A 22,081-nucleotide genomic window follows, 5' to 3' on the forward strand; every position below is an offset into this window, starting at 1 on the left:
AGATGGGAATATCAGACCACCTGACCTGCCTCTTGAGAAACCGATATGCAGGTCAGGAAGCAACAGTTAGAACTGGACATGGAACAACAGACTGGTTCCAAATTGAGAAAGGAATACATCAAGGCTGTATATTGTCATCCTGCTATTTAATTTATATGCAGAGTACATCATGGGAAACACTGGGCTGCATGAAGCACAAGCTGGAATCACGATTCCTGGGAGAAATATCAATAACTTCAGATATGCAGATGACACCACCTTCATGGCAGAAAGCAAAGAACTAAAGAGCCTCTTGATGAAAGTGAAAGAGGAGAGTGAAAAAGTTGGCTTAAAGCTCAGCATTCAGAAAACTAAGATCATGGTGTTCGGTCCCATCACTTCATGGCAAATAGATGGGGAAACAGTGGCAGACTTTTTTTTCTGGGCTCCAAAATCACTGCACATGGTGACTGCAGCCATGAAGTTAAACGACACTTGTTCCTTGGAAGGAAAGTTATGACCAACCTAGATAGCATATTCAAAAGCAGAAACATTACTTTGCCAACAAAGGTCCATCTAGTCAAGGCTATGATTTTTCCAGTAGCCATGTATGGATGTGAGAGTTGGACTGTAAAGAAAGCTGAGCGCCGAAGAATTGATGCTTTTGAACTGTGGTGTTGGAGAAGACTCTTGAGAGTCCCTTGGACTGCAAAGAGATCCAACCAGTCCATCCTAAAGGAGACCAGTCCTGAGTGTTCATTGGAAAGATTGATGTTGAAGCTGAAACTCCAATACTTTGGCCACCTGATGCAAAGAGCTACTCATTTGAAAAGACCCTGATACTGGGAAAGATTGAGGGCAGGTGGAGAAGGGGATGATAGAGGATGAGATGATTGGATGGCATCACCGACTCAATGGACATGAGTTTGGGTAGACTCCGGGAGTTGGATGGACAGGGAAGCTTGGCGTGCTTGTGTCCCGGGGTCGCAAAGAGTTGGACACAACTGCGCGGCTGAACTGAACTGAACTGATGGTTTTCAGCAAACCGGATAACCGAGGGTATCTTGGGAGTGTCACATAAGAAGAAAGTGAACTTGTAGGGAGGTAAAGCCTGCCCTAGACCTTTTACCTTTTTAATAAATTACAATATTAGAAGGCAGTAAATGATTTTTTTGATTTTTTTTCTTTCTTCCTGTCTCCCCAACTCTCTAAACTTTTCCTAGTCTCCCCACAAATGTTGGCATGACACGTGAAATGAGAAAAGAGTAGCAGTCACTCTTCTGTGTTCCACCAGAGCAAGAATTTCAAATGTATATTTTGTTTTACTAGATGATGTAGTAAATGGAGTTAAGCATGATACTCTATCTGATCCTTTGCTTATAAAGCAGAGTTGATCTAGCATTTTTATTATTCAGTATGTTTAAAATGTTCCTACATAGAGAAACTGACAACTGACTTGTTAAAAGAGTTAATTTAGCAATTTTGAACAAAAATTGCTGCCAAGAGGCAGTTTAATAGAAAATATACCCTGAGCCACATTGCCTTGATTGGAATCTTTTACTTTTTACTAGCTGTATGTTACTAGTTGCTAGTTACTTTTCTGTATCTCAGATTCCTTATGTATTAAATGGGAAATCTTCTTTGGGTTCAATGTAAATAGTTGAGCATATGTAAAATACTCTGGAACTATCACTTGTAGTTGTTTTTTAATTATTGCCTGTCATTCATTACTCAGAGCTGTAAGTAGGTTTTTATTTTAGGAGATAAGTAGTGTATTAAAGTAGAATTTATATTACAGCTTTCCCCATAGTAAACTGTATCAACAAAAATTTTCCCCAAACAAATCAAAACATTAAATGAGGAGAATTAAAAGAGAAAAATGTATGCTAAACCCAGGCACTCCAAAATGCTAAGTTTATGCTGGTTGTCATTGGAGTCAGAAAAGCAGGTGAAATATTTATCATCTTATCTGTGTGATGTATTTGGCGTTTAAATATTTTAATCTAAATTTAACTAAACTAGAATTCTAGACCAAACTAGAATCTAGTGTGGTCTACTAATTTAATAGCAAGTATATTTTATTTTAATAGTGTAAATATGTAGGATTTGCAAGCTAGAAAAAATTGACTGTCCTGTATTTTCAAATAGTTATTTAGTATGTAATGAATTGGTGTAAAGAAAGAACATTTTTATGTCTTTAGTAAAAGCCTCAGCTGTGGTTTCCTGTTAGATGCCAAAAAGAATTCTACTTATTCATTTGCTTTCCATTTTCTAGTTACTTCTGCTTTTGGAAAACAAATTTTTTTTTCAATTTTCCACAATTCTTCTCCTGTAATTTTAAGGTATAAAAATAATTGTTTTTTAAAATAAATACATAAAAAGCAATTTTTCCATTAAGGCCTAATAAGCATTGCTTTAGTCATGTCCTGAGATACATGCAGTATCCTAATTATAATAGTGTTTTATATTTCCTTCATTATAGTGTTAATTGTCTGTATATTGTGATTGTTAATGTCCATGTGATGGGGTGTAGTGTTGGTCTAATACAAACATATTGCCTTCAGAGAGCACACTGAGTATATTGTCCTAGATTATCCTACGTGTTGGTAGTTTTGTGCACATTTGAAGGAGTATTGAAACTGTGCTTTAATGTACAAGTAGTCTTCATTTGACATGATTCCAGTATGCATGCATTTAGTTACCATGTGTTGGTTAACTAGTTTTCTTTATGAGATAGGTCTGTTTTGATATTACTAAATTCTAGGATGCCTTTACTCCTAAGGTGTGATAGCCTTTTTGGGGGTTTCAGTTGATAGCCTAAAATATGGTCCTCTCTACTCTAGTTGGGTGGAGTACTAGTCTGCTTGGGCTGCCATAGCCAAATAACGTAGACCACGTAGCTAAGCAACAGAAATCTGTCTTCTCACATTTCTGGTGACTGGAAGTCTAAAATCAAGCTCCCAGCAGGGTTGGTGTCTAATGAGGGCTCGCCCCTGGGGTTGCAGATGGTTGTCTTCTCACTGTGTCCTCACCTGACCTCATTTTTGTGCATGTGAGAAAAGACAGGGAGCTCTCTGGTGTCTCTTCTTTTGAGGACACTAATCCTCTTGGGTCAGGGCTTCAACCTTATGACATTATTTCACCTTAATTACTTCTTTAGAGTCTGGTCTCCAGCTCCAGCAGTGCTGGGTAGGGCTTCATGGTATGAATTTTGTGGGGACACAGACACTCAGTCCATAACAGGTAGGAACTTGTAAAGACTCCTTGCATTGTGCAGCCTTCCAGTCTAATAGCAGGTGATCTGTGCTAGACCTCATAGAACCTCACCCAGAGTGTGTGGGAGTGTGGGTGTGTACAGCATAGCCCTTGACCAACAAGGACCCACGATTAAATCCCTACGCTCAGAAATCTGGCCTCTGTCTCCTAGGTGCCTTATTTGGGCTGTTTCTACTTGTGTTTTGGGCTTCCCTGATAGCTCAGTTGGTAAAGAATCCACCTGCAATGCAGGAGACCCCGGTTCGATTCCTGGGTCAGGAAGATCTGCTGGAGAAGAATACCCACTCCAGTATTCTTGGGCTTCCCTTATGGCTTGGCTGGTAAAGAAGCCACATGCAATGCGGGAGACCTGGGTTTAATCCCTGGGTTGGGAAGATCCCCTGGAGAAGAGAAAGACTACCCACTCCATTTTTCTGGCCTAGAGAATTCCATGTATAGTCCATGGGGTCGAAAAGAGTCAGACACGACTGAGCGGCTTTCACTACTTGTGTTGGGACAAGAAAGTATGCCCAGGTAGAACACTAGGGCCATGGTGAGGCTTACTTCATATTTCCCTTCTCTCAGAAACCTCAGATGTGCACTGCTTGTTGTTCACTTCCTGACCACAGTTGCATCATATATTTTGGCCTGTTTTATTCTTGTTTTCAGCCCCATGGTGGCTCAGATGTTAAAAAATCTACCTGCAATGCAAGAGACCAGGTTCCACCCCTAGGTCGGGAAGATCCCCTAGAAAAAGGAATGGCAACCCACTCCAGTATTCTTGCCTGGAGAATCCCATGGACAGAGGAGCCTAGTGGACTACAGTCTACCGGGTTGCAGAGAGTTGGACAGAGTGACTAATAACATGCTTGTTTTCAATAGAGTAGCAAGTCTGGTACCAGATATTCTGCCATGGTTGAAAGCAGACCAGTCATGAGTTTTTATTTTCAAACATAGTAGGAAGAGCTTTAAAGATCTCTTTGAGGCATGCTTGTTTTATATAATTTTTTTTTTTATTACTGATGGAACCTATTTTCTTAAAAGTTTTATGGGTTAGACTTGAATCCTTTTTAATGCTGTGTGTTGAACATTATGGGCTGTGTAGAGAGTGAGTCTTTTGTTCCTTATAGGTATTGATGGACTGATTCTTTATGATATTCTTAGAATCTTTCTGAAGTATTTCACTGTGTATTTGAAGCTCTCTATATACAATCATAACCTGGTGATGAAATGTTATGACTTACACCCACCAAACCCTGGAAATTCAGCATTTAGGCCCCAGGAGGGCTCTTTTAACTCTCCCCCGCTCTATGTATTTGACATAGGATAATGTGAGATAGGGCCCCAACACTGGGCATGGTGACATGCTATAAAAGAATGGTTCCTTAATTATAATATTTAAGATTTTTCCTGGAGTTTAAAATACTTTTAAGCGCATAATTTAACTGTTATTTCCTTCACTTGAAAAATGAAATCCTTTTTGGCAGGCCATTATAAAGTCTTTAGATTTTATACTTTTAAAAAAGGGTAATTGTGAGTCCTATATTTGTAGAAAGTAAACTATGCTGGATAGAGTATTTAAATTAGGATTTTTCCATTTTCTATAAAAGATCAAGTAAAAAAAATTCTGTTGAGATATTTTTTAAATTGTTGGAAGGGTTTTGAGGGGATATCAAAGAGGCTTCACACACAATTATGTATCACATAGCCAGAAGTGAAAAAACAGTCATTAAAAATTGAGTTCTAGCAGGAATAGGTAGGTTATTGGATGATCTAAAAATCAGTTGTGGAGGAGGGGGTCGTGAGTGGATGTTGAGTGTATTGGTACTGATATACATGTATACTGACAAAATTTGGTAATTGATGATGCTGGCTTCTCAGATCAAAGAGGAAAGGATAGATTCTTAGATCCCCACTTCACCCCATGTGCCAGATGGAATTCCAGAAAGACTAAGGATGTATCTGTAAAAGATAAATAATATATATATTTATATATAAAGAAAAAGATATTGGGGGAATATTTAATCTCAGGTAGTTGTAACACTGCCAAATGACATTTAAAAAAAAGAAAAAGAATAACCTATCTGTACAGCAAGAACGAAACCCCATCCGTTATAGGCAGAGAGAAAATTTGAGCATGAAGCTGGCAAGTTGTAATATATGTGATTTGGTCTTCAGACTCAAGATAAATATATATCACTGTACTAGAAGTCCTTTGCCTCCTTGTGGAGGCATTCCTTTCCCCATTCACCCCGGCTGTGTTTTTAGATAGACTCCTAGAGGTATTGGTATTGTCATTCCTCTTTAGTAAACAAGCGGAGAAGGGAACCTCCCTTTTAAGCTCCCTGGTGCTGTTGCCTTTTGTTGCCACTTGGTGTTGCTATTGAAGCTTGATTCTGTGGAGCCCCTTGTATTACTCAGCTATGAGGCTCTTAATGGTCCAGAAGCTTGCACAGACTTCACTGGGGCCACTTGGGGCTTCTTAAGGCTATTAGAGTTCATTTACTCAGAAGCTCTGCTGTTGTTTCCCCCTTTAGAGTCATTGTACCAGGGTTATAGGGTATGAAGGAGCAACCAGCACCATTCATTCATTCATTCGACAAATAATTACTTAGCACCCACTGTGTGCACTGGATACTGTTTTATTTATTTTAAGTAATAATAGTGAACAAAACAAAGCAAAAACTTCCTGCCACTTGGAGTCTACATTCTTTCTGAGGGTTGGGTGGAGGGAGAAGAGTGGTGGCAGAGAGAGATGATGGGTTAAGTGTTAATGCTGTGACACATCTACAGAAACTTCTCTGCACACAGTTCTGAGCTCTTTTAATTATTTTGCCATTTATTCTATGTGGGACATCAATATGAGTGAGTCCAGTAAGTGTAATAAAGAAGAGAGGCTGAGTACTTGATGGATTTAAATTTACAGTTCACTGATGACTTCTCGCTAGCTTGTATAGGCACTTTGTGGCCACACTGTATGTAGTGGTGCATCATGCAGCTATTAAAAACATTGTTGGTGGTGGTTGTTCAGTTGCCAAGTTGCATCTGACTCTTTGCAACCGCCTGGACTGCAGCACATCAAGCTTCTCTGTCCCTCACCATCTCCTGGAGTTTGCCCAAATTCATGTCCTTTGAATCCGTGATGCCATCCAACCATCTCATCCTGTGTCACCCTCTTTTCCTTCTGCCTTCAATCTTTCCCAGCATCCGGGTCTTTTCAAATGAGTTGGCTCTTCGCATCTGGTGGCCAAAGTGTTGGAGTTTAAGCATCAGTCCTTCCAATGAATATTCAGGGTTGATTTCCTTTAGGATGACTGGTTTGATCTCCTTGCAGTCCAAGGGACTCTAAAGAGTCTTTTCCAGCACTACAGTTCAGAAGCATCAATTCTTCAGTGCTCAACTTTCTTTATGGTCCAACTCTCACATCCATACATGACTACTGGGAAGACCATAGCCTTTACTATATGGTATAGACATGTATTTATGAACATGAAGAGATGATTATGTTAAGTGGAAAGGCACCTTAGGAAGTAATATATTTAGGATGATCACATTGTTGAAAAGTATTTTTTCTCTACCCCTGAGGTCTCCTTCCTGAGCAGGGAGTTCTGTTAGTTTCACCCAAGTCTGCCCCCACTTCGTTATTTACTCCATCCCTGGTATAATGACTTGAGTGCACATGCATGCTGAGTCACTTCAGTCATGCGACCCTATAGATTATAGCTTACCAGACTCCTCTGTCCATGGGATTCTCCAGGCAAGAATACTGGAGTGCGATACCATACCCTCCTCAGATCTTCCTGACCTAGGGATCAAACCCACATCTCTTATGTCTTCGGTATAATGACTTATCTGATTGTAAATTTGAGAGTAATTGACCCTCCTGGTGCCTGTTGTTAATGTAAGAGCTGTCTGGTCTTTTTACAGCCATGAATCAATTTCTTCTTTGAATAATTGTGCAGGGGCTCAGCCCTGCAGGGAGAGGTCTGCTCTGTCTTTTGCTAACATGTCCATCTCTGGGGCTCACTGCTACCAAGCCCATTTGTCCAGCACACCTAAAGCTTCTATTAGGAATGACAGTGATATTTTATTTTTTGTTTTGTTTCTTGTTCATAACTTTGGCAGGGAAGTGGTTATCAGTTTTTGGGTGCTCTCTTTTATTTAGTTTTATACGTATTTTTCCCCCATATACATGCTAGAAAAAGGTCTGGGTAAATATGCATCATAGTTTTCCAAGAGGTTCGTAGAACTAGGAGATTCCCCCCCCCCCCTTTTTTTTTTCTGTCTGTACTTTTGAATTAACTGGGATTATTAGATATGTTTGAGAAATAGTTAAACATTTTCAACCTCTGAAAAATACAGCCTGGTCTGACTTTCCCTGTGAAAGAACTAGTCATCTTTCTACCAGGGAAGAAGCTAGACTTGAGTGATAAGTTTCTACCTGTAGAGCTTGATGCTTGAGTCTAGAACTTATGATAGGCAAAAATATATTACTAAAACCTCTAACTTAACATTTCACCATCAGAATAATTGCCTTTTATCCTTAAATTTACAAGTTTTCAGTTTTTTGTATCCCTTAACTACTCTTCTGGCTATAGATGAATTTACTTCTTTTGTCTTTTAGCCTTCCTACTACCTTTGTAAGTAGTTAATCTACTATCTCCACTGTACATTTGCCTTTGCTAGTGAGATTTTTCATTTCAAAATGTTTGTATTTCTAGTTTTGATGTTTGCTGCTTAAATGCTTTAACATTTCTCGTAAAGACAGTTTCAGTTCAGTTCAGTCACTCAGTCGTGTCCGACTCTTTGCGACCCCATGGACTGCAGCACGCCAGGCCTCCCTATCCATCACCAACTCCCAGAGTCTACCCAAACTCATGTCCATTGAGTTGGTGATGCCATCCAACCATCTCATCCTCTGTCGTCCCCTTCTCCGCCTGCCCTCAATCTTTCCCAGCATCAGGGTCTTTTCAAATGAGTCCGCTCTTTGAATCAGGTGGCCAAAGTATTGGAGTTTCAGCTTTAACACTAGTCCTTCCAATGAACACCCAGGACTGATCTCCTTTAGGATGGACTGGTTGGATCTCCTTGCAGTCCAAGGGACTCTCAAGAGTCTTCTCCAACACCACAGTTCAAAAGCATCAGTTCTTCAGCACTCAGCTTTCTTTACAATCCAACTCACATCCATACATGGCTACTGGAAAAACCATAGCCTTGACTAGATGGACCTTTATGGGCAAAGTAATGTCTTTGCTGGACTGGAAGAAACACAAGCTGGAATCGAGATTGCCGGGAGAAATATCAATAACCTCAGATATGCAGATGACACCACCCTTATGGCAGAAAGTGAAGAGGAACTCAAAAGCCTGTTGATGAAAGTGAAAGTGGAGAGTGAAAAAGTTGGCTTAAAGCTCAACATTCAGGAAACAAAGATCATGGCATCCGGTCCCATCACTTCATGGGAAATAGATGGGGAAACAGTGGAAACAGTGTCAGACTTTATTTTTCTGGGCTCCAGAATCACTGCAGATGGTGACTGCAGCCATGAAATTAAAAGACGCTTACTCCTTGGAAGGAAAGTTATGACCAACCTAGATAGCGTATTCAAAACCAGAGACATTACTTTGCCAACAAAGGTTCATCTAGTCAAGGCTATGGTTTTTTCTGTGGTCATGTATGGATATGAGAGTTGGACTGTGAAGAAGGCTAAGTGCCGAAGAATTGATGCTTTTGAACTGTGGTGTTGGAGAAGACTCTTGAGAGTCCCTTGGACTGCAAGGAGATCCAACCAGTCCATTCTGAAGGAGATCAGCCCTGGGTGTTCTTTGGAAGGAATGATGCTAAAGCTGAAACTCCAGTACTTTGGCCACCTCATGCGAAGACTTGACTCATTGGAAAAGACTCTGATGCTGGGAGGGATTGGGGGCAAGAGTAGAAGGGGACGACAGAGGATGAGATGGCTGGATGGCATCACTGACTTGATGGACGTGAGTCTGAGTGAACCCCAGGAGTTGGTGATGGACAGGGAGGCCTGGCGTGCCGTGATTCATGGGGTCGCAAAGAGTCAGACAAGACTGAGCGACTGATCTGATCTGATCTGAATGTCTCTGCTTTTTAATAGGTTGGCCTTAACTTTCCTTCCACGGAACAAGCATCTTTTAATTTCATGACTGAAGTCACCATCTGCAGTGATTTTGGAGCCGCCCAAGATAAAAGTCTGCCACTGTTTCCCCATCTATTTCCCATGAAGTGATGGGACCGAACACCATGATCTTCGTTTTCTGAATGTTGAGCTTTAAGCCAACTTTTTCATTCTCCTCTTTCACTTTCATCAAGAGGCTCTTTAGTTCTTCTTTGCTTTCTGCCATGAGGGTGGTGTCATCTGCATATCTGAAGTTATTGATAGTTCTCCGGGCAATCTTGATTCCATCTTGTGCTTCTTCCAGTCCAGCGTTTCTCATGATGTACTCTGCATATAAGTTAAATAAGCAGGGTGACAATATACAAGGCTTGACATACTCCTTTCCCGATTTGAAACCAATCCATTGTTCCATGTCCAGTTCTAACTGTTGCTTCTTGACCTGCATACAGATTTCTCAAGAGGCAGGTCAGGTGGTCTGATATTCCCATCTCTTTCAGAATTTTCCACAGTTTCTTGTGATCCACACAGTCCAAGGCTTTGGCATAGTCAATAAAGCAGAAATAGATGTTTTTCTGGTACTCTCTTGCTTTTTCAATGATCCAGCAGATGTTGGCAATTTGATCCCTGGTTCCTCTGCCCTTTCTAAAACGAGCTTGAACATCTGGAAGTTCACGGTTCACGTATTAATGATGCTAAACTCTTTTAGCTTTTGCTTGTTTATGAAACTCTATCTCCTTCAAATCTGAGTGATATCTTTGCTGGGTAGAATGTTTGTTTTTGTTTTTTTTTCAGGTGGGTGGAGTATTCTTGTTTGTAGCTTTTTCTCCTTTCATCACTTTGAAAATATTACGCCATATTCTTCTGGTCTGCAGAGTTTCTGCCAAAATATCAGCTAATGGTCTTATAGGAGTTCCCTTGTGTGTAATTGGTTTCTTTTCTCTGGATACTTTTATGTCTTTACTGGCATTTATTATTATATAAGACATCCTAATTTTTTGTATGTTTATCTCTTATAGAAAAGGCTACAAATGAGTACAACACTACAGAAGATTGGAGTCTTATTATGGACATATGTGACAAAGTTGGAAGCACTCCTAATGGGTAAGATGGCCAGTCATGCCCAGTGAATGTCTAGGAGCTTAATAATCTGTATCTCTTTTCCTGATATAATTCTGGAAGGAAACGGGATTTTTACTGTTTCCTTTTGGGAGTAAAAGTAAAGACATGCTACTGGCTGAATTTATGTGGTTAATCTTATTCTGAAAGAACAAACAGAAAAGAATTAACTGAAAACTTGAAATATTGAAATATATAATTAAAGCCTTGATACAGGGAATTCCCTGGTGGTCCAGTGCTTAGGACACTGTGCTTTCACTGCTGGGGGTCCAGGTTCAATCCCTGGTCGGGGAACTAAGATCCCAGAAGACTCAAGGTACAGCTCAAAAAAAAAAAAAAAAAAAAAAATATATATATATATATATATATATATAATGCCTTAATTCAATAGGGACAGATGTTAACAATGAATAGACTTAATTATTTAGGGCATTCTCCTGTGACTTAGACATGTTATTAATGAAGTAGATAAAGATAACAATATATAATATATTGAAAAGATCTTTCAGTAATGAATAGATAAATGCAATAAATCATGATGAAAAAGTGAATATAAATAATAGTGCTTTGAGGATGGAATGGGGCCATTAACCTGATTATACATTAGAGGTTTAGAAGACTGATGAAAGCATTGGTTTTAATGTTCCAGCTTTTTGAAGTTTATTCATGCATGGTTATACTTAAATCATTTGAGACTATGTATCTTGCTAGTTTTTTTCCCCACAAGATAAGAATTTGCTGTCTGAAAGCTGTCAGTCTTAAATGTAAAGATAATTTTTATGATACTGTTCTCTTGTGTTGACTGACCTTTTTGAAAAGATTTGATTTTTGATTTTGGGATACACAACCTTTGCAATAAGCATTTTTTTCCCTCTACAAGTCTATGAGCAAAAGGTGTAAGATTATTTGATAGATTTATTCCCTTAATGAAGTAAAGTTTGCAGGTGTACATATAAGGTATTGTATGACCAAATAGCTTTTAAAGTTACTTGGTTGTAGAATACCTATGTATTTAATGCTTGAATTGAAATTCTGAATACTTAACTTTCTTCATTTTTTTTAGAGCAAAAGATTGCCTAAAAGCCATAATGAAAAGGGTAAATCATAAAGTTCCTCATGTTGCTCTGCAGGCATTAACTGTAAGTGAAAGTCATGTTATTATTTGGCCCAAATTTTAAATATGTTTGTTTCAGTAAGTTAAGTAAGATTACATCTCAACATTTGTATATTGATTTTTATTTTAATTAATAGCTTCTTGGGGCTTGTGTGGCAAACTGTGGAAAGATATTTCATTTAGAAGTGTGTTCCCGTGATTTTGCAACAGAAGTACGTGCTGTGATAAAAAATAAGGTAAATTTTAAAAAGAAAAGAAGTTTGAGTCATTAAAAAATACATATGCTGTGTTATTTTAACTGTGTTATAGCATTAGTAGAGTTGTAAGTGAAATCATTTTAGATAAATTTGAAACGAAACAAACTTTCTGTTCTAAAATTTGTTGTTTGCATTTGTAGCACCAAAAACTGTTTTCCTCCCTAAAGCATATATACAAGTGATAAAGCTGATCTTTATTGAGGGTTAGCAGCCACTGCTTTAAGCATTTTATGTATGCTATCTTGTTTAATGCTCTTAGCAACTCTTGGAAGTTAGATTCCCAGGTAATTCTTATTTTATAGATGGAGAAACTAAGACTTAAGAGTAACTTGTCTAAGGTTATGCAGCTAATAAGTGGCATAGCTGAAGTTCAGATATGTGTCTGTGATACCAGCATCCAAACTAACCATCATTCTGTCCTGATTCCCATTAGAGATGGTGAGCAAAGGAGGCCTTTATTTTAGAACAGGGTGGAGAGGGCCTTTGTGATGGGGTTGTTATTGATTTATTTGTAATAGAAACTCTGATACACTATGTTCATGCTATTAGTGACAAAAATCTCAGAATTTTACTTCAGTTGATATAAAAAGTTTAATATTGAGAATATTAGGAAAATATGAAATAATCTATGAATATGACAGATTCATTGTCATTGTATAAGACATAAACATTAATGTTCAAAACAGGTAATTTTCCAAGAGACAAATATATATTAAAATAGGTATTTATCAAGTGCTCATCTAAACTAAGATTTGCTGGACTTTTGTGGATATTCATAAAACTAGAGAATTTTGGTGGTAATTCTCTTTGTTAAATAATTCAAGTGCTTATTTTAACTATTTTATTCTTTGCCTTTTCTTTCTTTCTTTATTTTTTTTATTCTTTGCCTTTTCTTTAAAAGGCTCATCCTAAAGTATGTGAAAAACTGAAATCTTTAATGGTAGAATGGTCAGAAGAATTTCAGAAGGACCCTCAGTTTAGTCTAATATCTGCAACTATTAAATCTATGAAAGAAGAAGGAATTACTTTTCCTCCATCAGGTTCTCAGGTAAGAGATTCATTCAGACACATGGATGACCCTATACTATAGTATTTTGAAGGTATATACCTTATTTCAAAGCTGACAAGGTCTATCTTTGTCATTACTCACCTCCACTCTACGTGAGTTTGTCTAGTGTAGTGTCTGTAATTGTCGAGTGAATTCTACACATGAGAACTTTGAGAAGTGAGTCATCCAAAAATAATCTGTTTAATGTGACTCTGAATCTAGAGTCATGCAAAAGGCATAGATGTGTGAGAGAGCCCTTATGTTCAAGGTATTTATAGTCAATTGAAAGGGTAGCTTTATATATGTGAAAAATAACTGATTATAAGTGACAAAGATGGATGAGGGGTGCAAAAGTTAGATGCCAGGAAGAAGAGGTAACTGTAGACTCGGATAGTGAAGAAGTTGAAGAGTAGAATTTTTAGGCTGGAATGTAATTCAGTATGTAAGGGGAGTAAAGAGGTTGTCAAGGGAGGAATGACATGAATCACTTCATGGACTTGAGAAAGCTCGAGGCCTGTCCGCTGAAGAGGGAACATGCCTGGAGTATGCTTTAGTTTACGTATAAAATGGGTTGGCCTGTAAGGCTAGAAGTTTATTTGAGGACACAGGGACAGCTTTTGCAGGACTGGGGTGGAGGCAGGGATAATGATTCCCAGAGTCCGTGGTGTATTTTGGGTCTGTGGGGGAAAAACACTGTATCTTGGGTTCTGCTCTCAGTGTCTCTTGTTTTCTCAGGATATGGCCTAGGCAAAGAAACTAAGAGAACTGTGTATTTTTTCAATTTTAGACCATAGACTGAAGACACAAAAAGAACCTTTTTAGTTGATCAGATCTGTGGGTTCAAAGTAGAATGTAGTAAGGTGGATGAACTAGAACCTGTTATAGAGAGTGAAATAAATCAGAAAGAGAAAAACAAGCGTCATGTATTAGCCCATATAAATGGAATCGAGAAAAATGGTACTGATGAACGTATGTGAAGGGCAGGAATAGAGTTGCAGACATGGAGAATGGACTGGTGGGCATAGTGGGGAAACACAGGGTGGTACAAACTGAGAGACTAGCATTGACATATATGTACTATTATGTGTAAAATAAGTAGCTGGCAGGAAGCAGCTGTATGTAGCACAGGGAGCTCAGCTTCAGTGCTCTGTGATGACGCAGATGGGTGGGATGGGGGATGGGGTAGGAGGGAGGCTCAAGAGGGAGGGGATATATGTATACTTAGAGCTGATTCACATTGTCATAAACAGCAGAAACCAACACAACATTGTAAAGCAGTTATCCTCCAATTAAAAATAAATTTTAAAAATAGAAGTCTTATAAGTAATAAAAAGCCAGCATTTCCTTGCTCTGTCCTTTCTGCAAGTCATTCTCAAAAATCTGTGTTGATGATTCGGAAAAAACTGGTTGATGGTTCGGAACCCTGGACATCTTTGTCTTCCATGCCCTTAAGTTTAAGCATGACCTTCCTTAGTCCTCTGCTATGTCTGAAGCGTCACCACCATTCAAACACAATGAGCAGTGAAGGGGGTTAACAGGAGCTGCCCCTGTTGTTTGCGTCCCGCCTCTGCTCTTCTTCATTATCCTGGCTTCTTGGTACTTCTGTAGCCCCGCACCTCTAGCAGCGTATCACCTCTCACTGAATTAGAGGCTTTGGACCACCGAGATCAGGAAGTGCAGTCAGGAAAGATGTATATTTAAGTACTTTTCTTTATGCCAGGTTCTGTGTCAGATACTACGATTCATGCAAAATGTAAACCATGCCCTTTGTGATTTTTTTCATATTTTCTTGAAAATTCTGATGTTCTGTTTTAGTATTTGAAAACAACTACTTAAAATTATCATAAAGACCTTCACTTTTAAGTGAAACTCATTAGTTACGTTAGTTGTTTTTTTTAAATTAGCATGTGCGAGTAATTATAGAGCTTGTGTTTTCTTTGAAAAGGTAGTTGTGTTCATTTTACTTATACATTACAGACTGTCTCAGCTGCTGCCAAGAACGGTACATCATCGAACAAAAACAAAGAAGATGAAGATATAGCTAAAGGTAAAGGATCAAGCACATGTAGTTTAGTATTGCTGATCTTTGCAGAATGATTTATTGGAATAAAAATTAAAATAAAACTGAGTTTACTTGTAGTATTTTACCTCAAATCTAAAAATTAGTGGAGTCTGAAAACGTAAGAGAAACAACTGACATGATATAAGGTTAATTGAATTCATAATCCTTGTCAGTAATGGTTTTTAGTGTCCTACCTTTGAAGAGATTACATTTCACCTTTTCTTTAATGCCAAAGTTATGAGTCAAGCACAGAAATATGTTCATGACTTGTCCTATATGGAAAGCTACCCATATTATAATGTCACAATCTGTTTGCTGTAAAAATAATAGCTTTTGTATATGACAGACTGTGATATTAAGGAATGAGCAAAAACTTTATTTTCAAAAATGTCATAGTTGTCTTCCCTGTTCCCTTTTGCCCCCCACCCCCATCCTACAAAAGCTAATTGTTTAGTATTTAACTGGACAAATAACATTCACTTGATTTATTCTTATTAAATAGTATATTATGTAATATTTCTTTTTAAACTCTTAAAAAATCAGAGTTAATACTGGCTGTCTTGTTTTTTGCATTTTAATTTTTCAAACTAGCTATTGAATTATCATTGCAAGAGCAGAAGCAGCAGCACACGGAAACAAAATCCTTATATCCATCTGCAGAAATTCAGTCAAATAATAAAGGTGCAAGGAAAGTGAGAGCTTTATATGATTTTGAAGCCGTTGAGGACAATGAACTTACCTTTAAACATGGTGAAATTATTATTGTTTTGGATGACAGGTATGTTTTAAATGTTTCTGGAATATTTTGAAGTTATTCAGTATCATATCCTTAATTTAGAATGCTGAATATTCAGCTTTTGACTTTGGTGTAGTTAAATCATACTAGAACCTTTTCTGCCTTAATTATTTCTTTCTAAAATTAGTTAGGGTAGTTTGAGTTTCTTATTCTTTCATTAAATTTGGTAATAAAGTGTTCTTTGTATCTTGGGTTAAAAATGTATTGAATAATATTGTTTATTATCACAATTGAGACGCAGAAATATTCAGTCATTTGGATGTATTTACATTGAGAATTGTATATACCAAAATTACTGGCAAAAAAAAAAACAACAACTTTAGGAAGAGATATAACTGTAATACCTTTGATCAGCTCAGCTAAAAACTATGCTCGGCTCCTCCCCAGTTGTTAATCTGCTACTGCCTCTCCCTCACGATTTCTCTATCACTTACACTTGTAATAAAGAATAGATTTGTCTTTATTGAGACTAATTCTACTTTAGTTTGCTTTTAAAAGAAATTGATGAAATTTAGCAAGAGTGAGACCTAACAACTTGTTACTAACAGATTGCAAATGTATTTGGTATCCATTATAAATAACTTAGGAAGGATACATTAGTGTATTTTTAAATGGGTAGATACCCAAAATGGTTTTACTTTGCTGCAGTAAATATTTATTGGGAAAATACTATATGAATATGCTGTGTTTATTTATAATAAAGAATGAGGAAACAGTTCTTTTCTTCATAAAACCTAGAATAAAGGAAGGGAGTTAAGATTACTTTACAAGTAAATATGTGGTATGGAGATTGTGAATGCCATAAAAGGTAATGTTGGGGTTCAGAAAAAAGCGGAGTCACACCTGGTACACACCCCTAAGAAAAAAGGCTTATCCAGTGGGTTCACTTTGGGTGAACTTTGATCTTACAGAACAGGAAAATGAAGGTCTCTTACACAGTCAAGATAACATTATGTTTACTTAGAAAATAATCATTTTTTTTTTCTTTAAGAGTCTTTTTTGTTTTTCTTTTTTAAATAATCATGTGGACCAGAGCACATGATCCCTGAAGGAGAATAAATAGATGTGAAGGTGAAGGGTTAGTATGGGGTCTGAATGCTGACAGTCTGAAATGTCAGGCTTCTGGGTGTAAAATGTTTATAGAAGAACTTAAGTTTACACTTCTGATACTTTTATACAAGCATAAAATTAAGGACATTTATAAAATAAATATAAGAAAAACTGCAAAATGAGCATTATTTTTATGTAATGAGAAAATTTTCCAGTGTAAGTTACTGCTCACAAGGTAAATAACAGTACTGATCAGTGGCACAGCTGCTTCCTCATTTTCTTCAGCAAGTCTGTTCTGCTCACTGCTCTGATAACTCAATTTTCTTCTGATTGTTTCTTATGTGGTTGTTGTGACTCCTGCATACATACCATATCCCTTGATGTCATTTGATGTTCATGTGGCATTATGTTATCTGTATGGTCTGCAGGCTTGCAGTATGTAAAGGGTTACGTCATTGTGAAGCCATGTGTCTTTTCGTTGATGTCTAGTTAAAGCACAAATCCATTAAATAACTTAGACTCATATGAAACTATTTTCAGTTAAGGCTTATCCTTACAAAAGAGAATGGTTTTTTCTGTTGTAAACTACTAAGAGAATTCAACATGAATATGATGGAATATGTAGGTTGATTAAATGTCATTTTGATGTTGCTGCTGCTGCTAAGTCGCTTCAGTCGTGTCCGACTCTGTGTGACCCCATAGATGGCAGCCCACCAGGCTCCCCCGTCCCTGGGATTCTCCAGGCAAGAACACTGGAGTGGGTTGCCATTTCCTTCTCCACATTTTGATGTTAGGAGACCCCAATCTTAAAACTGCCATAGATGTGCTCATCAACACACGTAAGTAAAATGTTATCATTCTAGGAGATTGGTTATTACTGGCAAGATTTTAAACACAAATGCATACTTGGGTACTAAAGTTAAATGGCCGCCTTGCATTAAAAAAGAGGTCATCTGGATGATCCAGAATATGACTATATCCATTGTTTTTATATTCTGTTGAAATTAAAAGTACAAAATTTAAAACTTCACATATAGAACTTGAAGTCCCTTGAAAATATATCATTTTCAGACTTCAGTTTAAGAAATACTCAGCTGATAGACAGGTGCAGATTCCTTATTAACAGAGTATACCAAAAAATGTCATTCTCAGTGCTCCCAAATATTATAAAGGATCTAGGAATAAATAGAAGGCAATGGCAGCCCACTCCAGTACTCTTGCCTGGAAAATCCCATGGTTGGAGGAGCCTGGTAGGCTTCAGTCCATGGGGTCGCTGAGTTGGACACGACTGAGCGATTTCACTTTCACTTTTCACTTTCATGCACTGGAGAAGGAAATGGCAACCCACTCCAGTGTTCTTGCCTGGAGAATCCCAGGGACGGCGGAGCCTGGTAGGCTGCCGTCTGTGGGGTTACACAGAGTCGGACACGACTGACGTGACTTAGCAGCAGCAGGAATAAATAAACCTAACAAAGACACTTAAGGACTTCATGGAAAAAATTATAAATCCTTTGAAAGATATAAAATAATATATATATTTATATATCAATAAATATAAATGGAGTGAGATGTCATTTATGCTGAAGAAACCTTAATATTGTAAAGATTGCTTTTTCTAATATTAATACATAAACAGTTCATTTCTAATTAAAAGCTCAATAGGACTTTTTTCCAGAGAACTTGGAAACATTTTTATTTTGACATTAATATGGAAATATGAAGGTGTACAATAACACAGAGAAGATACTTTTCCTGTCATGTATCAAGGCATATTAAGAGGTTATAATAAATATAGTCTATTGTAACAGGATGGAATCCAGAAATAAGCTTATGAACAGATAGCAGCTTGCTGTTTGAAAGATAGACTATCATAAATCAGTAGGAAAAATGATGTACTATTAAATAGATTTTGCTGGGATGAATTGACTTTCTATGCAGTATAAATAAAATTTGATTCAGCTTCACACAGTACATAAAATTTCATTCCAAATAAAGACCTAAATGTGGAAGAGTGCTATAAAGGAAAATGTGAAACTATTAGGCAAATATAAAGGAGAATAGATTGAGGAATTCAAGGTATTTGCATAATACAGACAAACAAATGCTCTTCAGATATGTACAGAACTCCTACATATTCATGAAAAGAGACAAATGACCCAGTGGAAAAAGAAAAATGGACAGAAGATATGAACAAGCAGTCTAGGGAAGAGTCAGTCTGGATGCTCAGAAGTGCAAATGGGCACAGCAGTAAGAGATGATTTCTCCTGTGCAATACCAAGTGTTGCCTGGACAGTTAACACATGTGAGCAAAAGTGACATTCTCACATGCTGCTGAGGGAAAGGAGGTTGATGAATTGCCACAACCACTTCAGGGAACATTTGACAGCATTAGTAAAACAGAAAATGCTTAGGTTCTGTGGCCCAGCAAGCCTGTCTCTGTGAACATGCCTAGAGAATTGTTGCATGTGTGCCCTAAAATCTAGAATGATTATTACCCCAGCCTTTATAAGGGTGAGAGAAAAGACTGGAAATAACCTAAATGCCTGCCTGCATGGGGATGAGTACATCAAATATGCCATATCTGTGTGATGGATCTTTAAAAGGGATTAATAAAATCTGAAAGAATTAACCTATAAAATTTAAAAGATATATAATGATTAACATTTATGTTAGGTTGGCGTGAACGTAATTGTGGTTTTGGACCATCAATTTTATTTTATATTTTTTTATATATTTTTTAAATTTTATTTTATTTTTAAACTTTACAATATTGTATTAGTTTTGCCAAATATCGAAATGAATCCGCCACAGGTATACCTGTGTTCCCCATCCTGAACCCTCCTCCCTCTTCCCTCCCCATACCCTCCCTCTGGGTCATCCCAGTGCACCAGCCCCAAGCATCCAGTATCGTGCATCGAACCTGGACTGGCGACTCGTTTCATACATGATATTATACATGTTTCAATGCCATTCTCCCAAATCTCCCCACCCTCTACCTCTCCCACAGAGTCCATAAGACTGATCTATACATCAGTGTCTCTTTTGCTGTCTCGTACACAGGGTTATTGTTACCATCTTTCTAAACTCCATATATATGCGTTAGTATACTGTATTGGTGTTTTTCTTTCTGGCTTACTTCACTCTGTATAATAGGTTCCAGTTTCATCCACCTCATTAGAACTGATTCAAATGTATTCTTTTTAATGGCTGAGTAATACTCCATTGTGTATATGTACCACAGCTTTCTTATCCATTCATCTGCTGATGGGCATCTAGGTTGCTTCCATGTCCTGCCTATTATAAACAGTGCTGCGATGAACATTGGGGTACACGTGTCTCTTTCCCTTCTGGTTTCCTCAGTGTGTATGCCCAGCAGTGGGATTGCTGGATCATAAGGCAGTTCTATTTCCAGTTTTTTAAGGAATCTCCACACTGTTCTCCATAGTGGCTGTACTAGTTTGCATTCCCACCAACAGTGCAAGAGGGTTCCCTTTTCTCCACACCCTCTCCAGCATTTATTGCTTGTAGACTTTTGGATCACAGCCATTCTGACTGGCGTGAAATGGTACCTCATAGTGGTTTTGATTTGCATTTCTCTGATAATGAGTGATGTTGAGCATCTTTTCATGTGTTTGTTAGCCATCTGTATGTCTTCTTTGGTGAAATGTCTATTTAGTTCTTTGGCCCATTTTTTGATTGGGTCATTTATTTTTCTGGAGTTGAGCTGTAGGAGTTGCTTGTATATTTTTGAGATTAGTTGTTTGTCAGTTGCTTCATTTGCTATTATTTTCTCCCATTCTGAAGGCTGTCTTTTCACCTTGCTAATAGTTTCCTTTGTTGTGCAGAAGCTTTTAAGTTTAATTAGGTCCCATTTGTTTATTTTTGCTTTTATTTCCAGTATTCTGGGAAGTGGGTCATAGAGGATCCTGCTGTGATGTATGTCGGAGAGTGTTTTGCCTATGTTCTCCTCTAGGAGTTTTATAGTTTCTGGTCTTACGTTGAGATCTTTAATCCATTTTGAGTTTATTTTTGTGTATGGTGTTAGAAAGTGTTCTAGTTTCATTCTTTTACAAGTGGTTGACCAGTTTTCCCAGCACCACTTGTTAAAGAGATTGTCTTTAATCCATTGTATATTCTTGCCTCCTTTGTCAAAGATAAGGTGTCCATATGTGCGTGGATTTATCTCTGGGCTTTCTGTTTTGTTCCATTGATCAATATTTCTGTCTTTGTGCCAGTACCATACTGTCTTGATAACTGTGGCTTTGTAATAGAGCCTGAAGTCAGGTAGGTTGATTCTTCCAGTTCCATTCTTCTTTCTCAAGATAGCTTTGGCTATTCGAGGTTTTTTGTATTTCCATACAAATTGTGAAATTATTTGTTCTAGCTCTGTGAAGAATACCGTTGGTAGCTTGATAGGGATTGCATTGAATCTATAGATTGCTTTGGGTAGTATACTCATTTTCACTATATTGATTCTTCCAATCCATGAACATGGTATATTTCTCCATCTATTAGTGTCCTCTTTGATTTCTTTCACCAGTGTTTTATAGTTTTCTATGTATAGGTCTTTAGTTTCTTTAGGTAGATATATTCCTAAGTATTTTATTCTTTCCATTGCAATGGTGAATGGAATTGTTTCCTTAATTTCTCTTTGTTTTCTCATTATTAGTGTATAGGAACGCAAGGGATTTCTGTGTGTTGATTTTATATCCTGCAACTTTACTATAATCATTGATTAGTTCTAGTAATTTTCTGGTGGAGTCTTTAGGGTTTTCTATGTAGAGGATCATGTCATCTGCAAATAGTGAGAGTTTTACTTCTTCTTTTCCAATTTGGATTCCTTTTATTTCTGTTTCTGCTCTGATTGCTGTGGCCAAAACTTCCAAAACTATGTTGAATAGTAATGGTGAAAGTGGGCACCCTTGTCTTGTTCCTGACTTTAGAGGAAATGCTTTCAATTTTTCACCATAGAGGATAATGTTTGCTGTGGGTTTGTCATATATAGCTTTTATTATGTTGAGGTATGTTCCTTCTATTCCTGCTTTCTGGAGAGTTTTTATCATAAATGGATGTTGAATTTTGTCAAAGGCTTTCTCTGCATCTATTGAGATAATCATATGGTTTTTATTTTTCAACTTGTTAATGTGGTGTATTACATTGATTGATTTGCGGATATTGAAGAATCCTTGCATCCCTGGGATAAAGCCCACTTGGTCATGGTGTATGATCTTTTTAATGTGTTGTTGGATTCTGATTGCTAGA

At 37.6% G+C, this 22,081-nt stretch overlaps 1 protein-coding gene across 5 annotated transcripts in view; it reads left to right on the top strand.

Moving 5' to 3' along the window:
• The window catches only part of STAM2 (signal transducing adaptor molecule 2), a 70,567-nt gene that overhangs the window by 12,760 nt on the left and 35,726 nt on the right, over positions 1-22,081 (top strand). For all 5 annotated transcript variants that reach the window (XR_008711917.1, XM_055572576.1, XM_055572577.1 and 2 more), the window contains exons 2-7: positions 10,393-10,477; positions 11,556-11,631; positions 11,744-11,842; positions 12,765-12,911; positions 14,889-14,958; positions 15,565-15,751. Coding sequence is in view for 4 of the 5 variants with exons in the window: in XM_055572576.1 (XP_055428551.1) it covers positions 10,393-10,477; positions 11,556-11,631; positions 11,744-11,842; positions 12,765-12,911; positions 14,889-14,958; positions 15,565-15,751 (664 nt within the window). In the remaining variant the exon portion in view is untranslated. The remainder of the gene's footprint in view (positions 1-10,392; positions 10,478-11,555; positions 11,632-11,743; positions 11,843-12,764; positions 12,912-14,888; positions 14,959-15,564; positions 15,752-22,081) is intronic.

The sequence above is a fragment of the Bubalus kerabau genome, chromosome 3 (assembly GCF_029407905.1).
Source record: "Bubalus kerabau isolate K-KA32 ecotype Philippines breed swamp buffalo chromosome 3, PCC_UOA_SB_1v2, whole genome shotgun sequence".
In the NCBI taxonomy this organism is placed as follows: domain Eukaryota; kingdom Metazoa; phylum Chordata; class Mammalia; order Artiodactyla; family Bovidae; genus Bubalus; species Bubalus kerabau.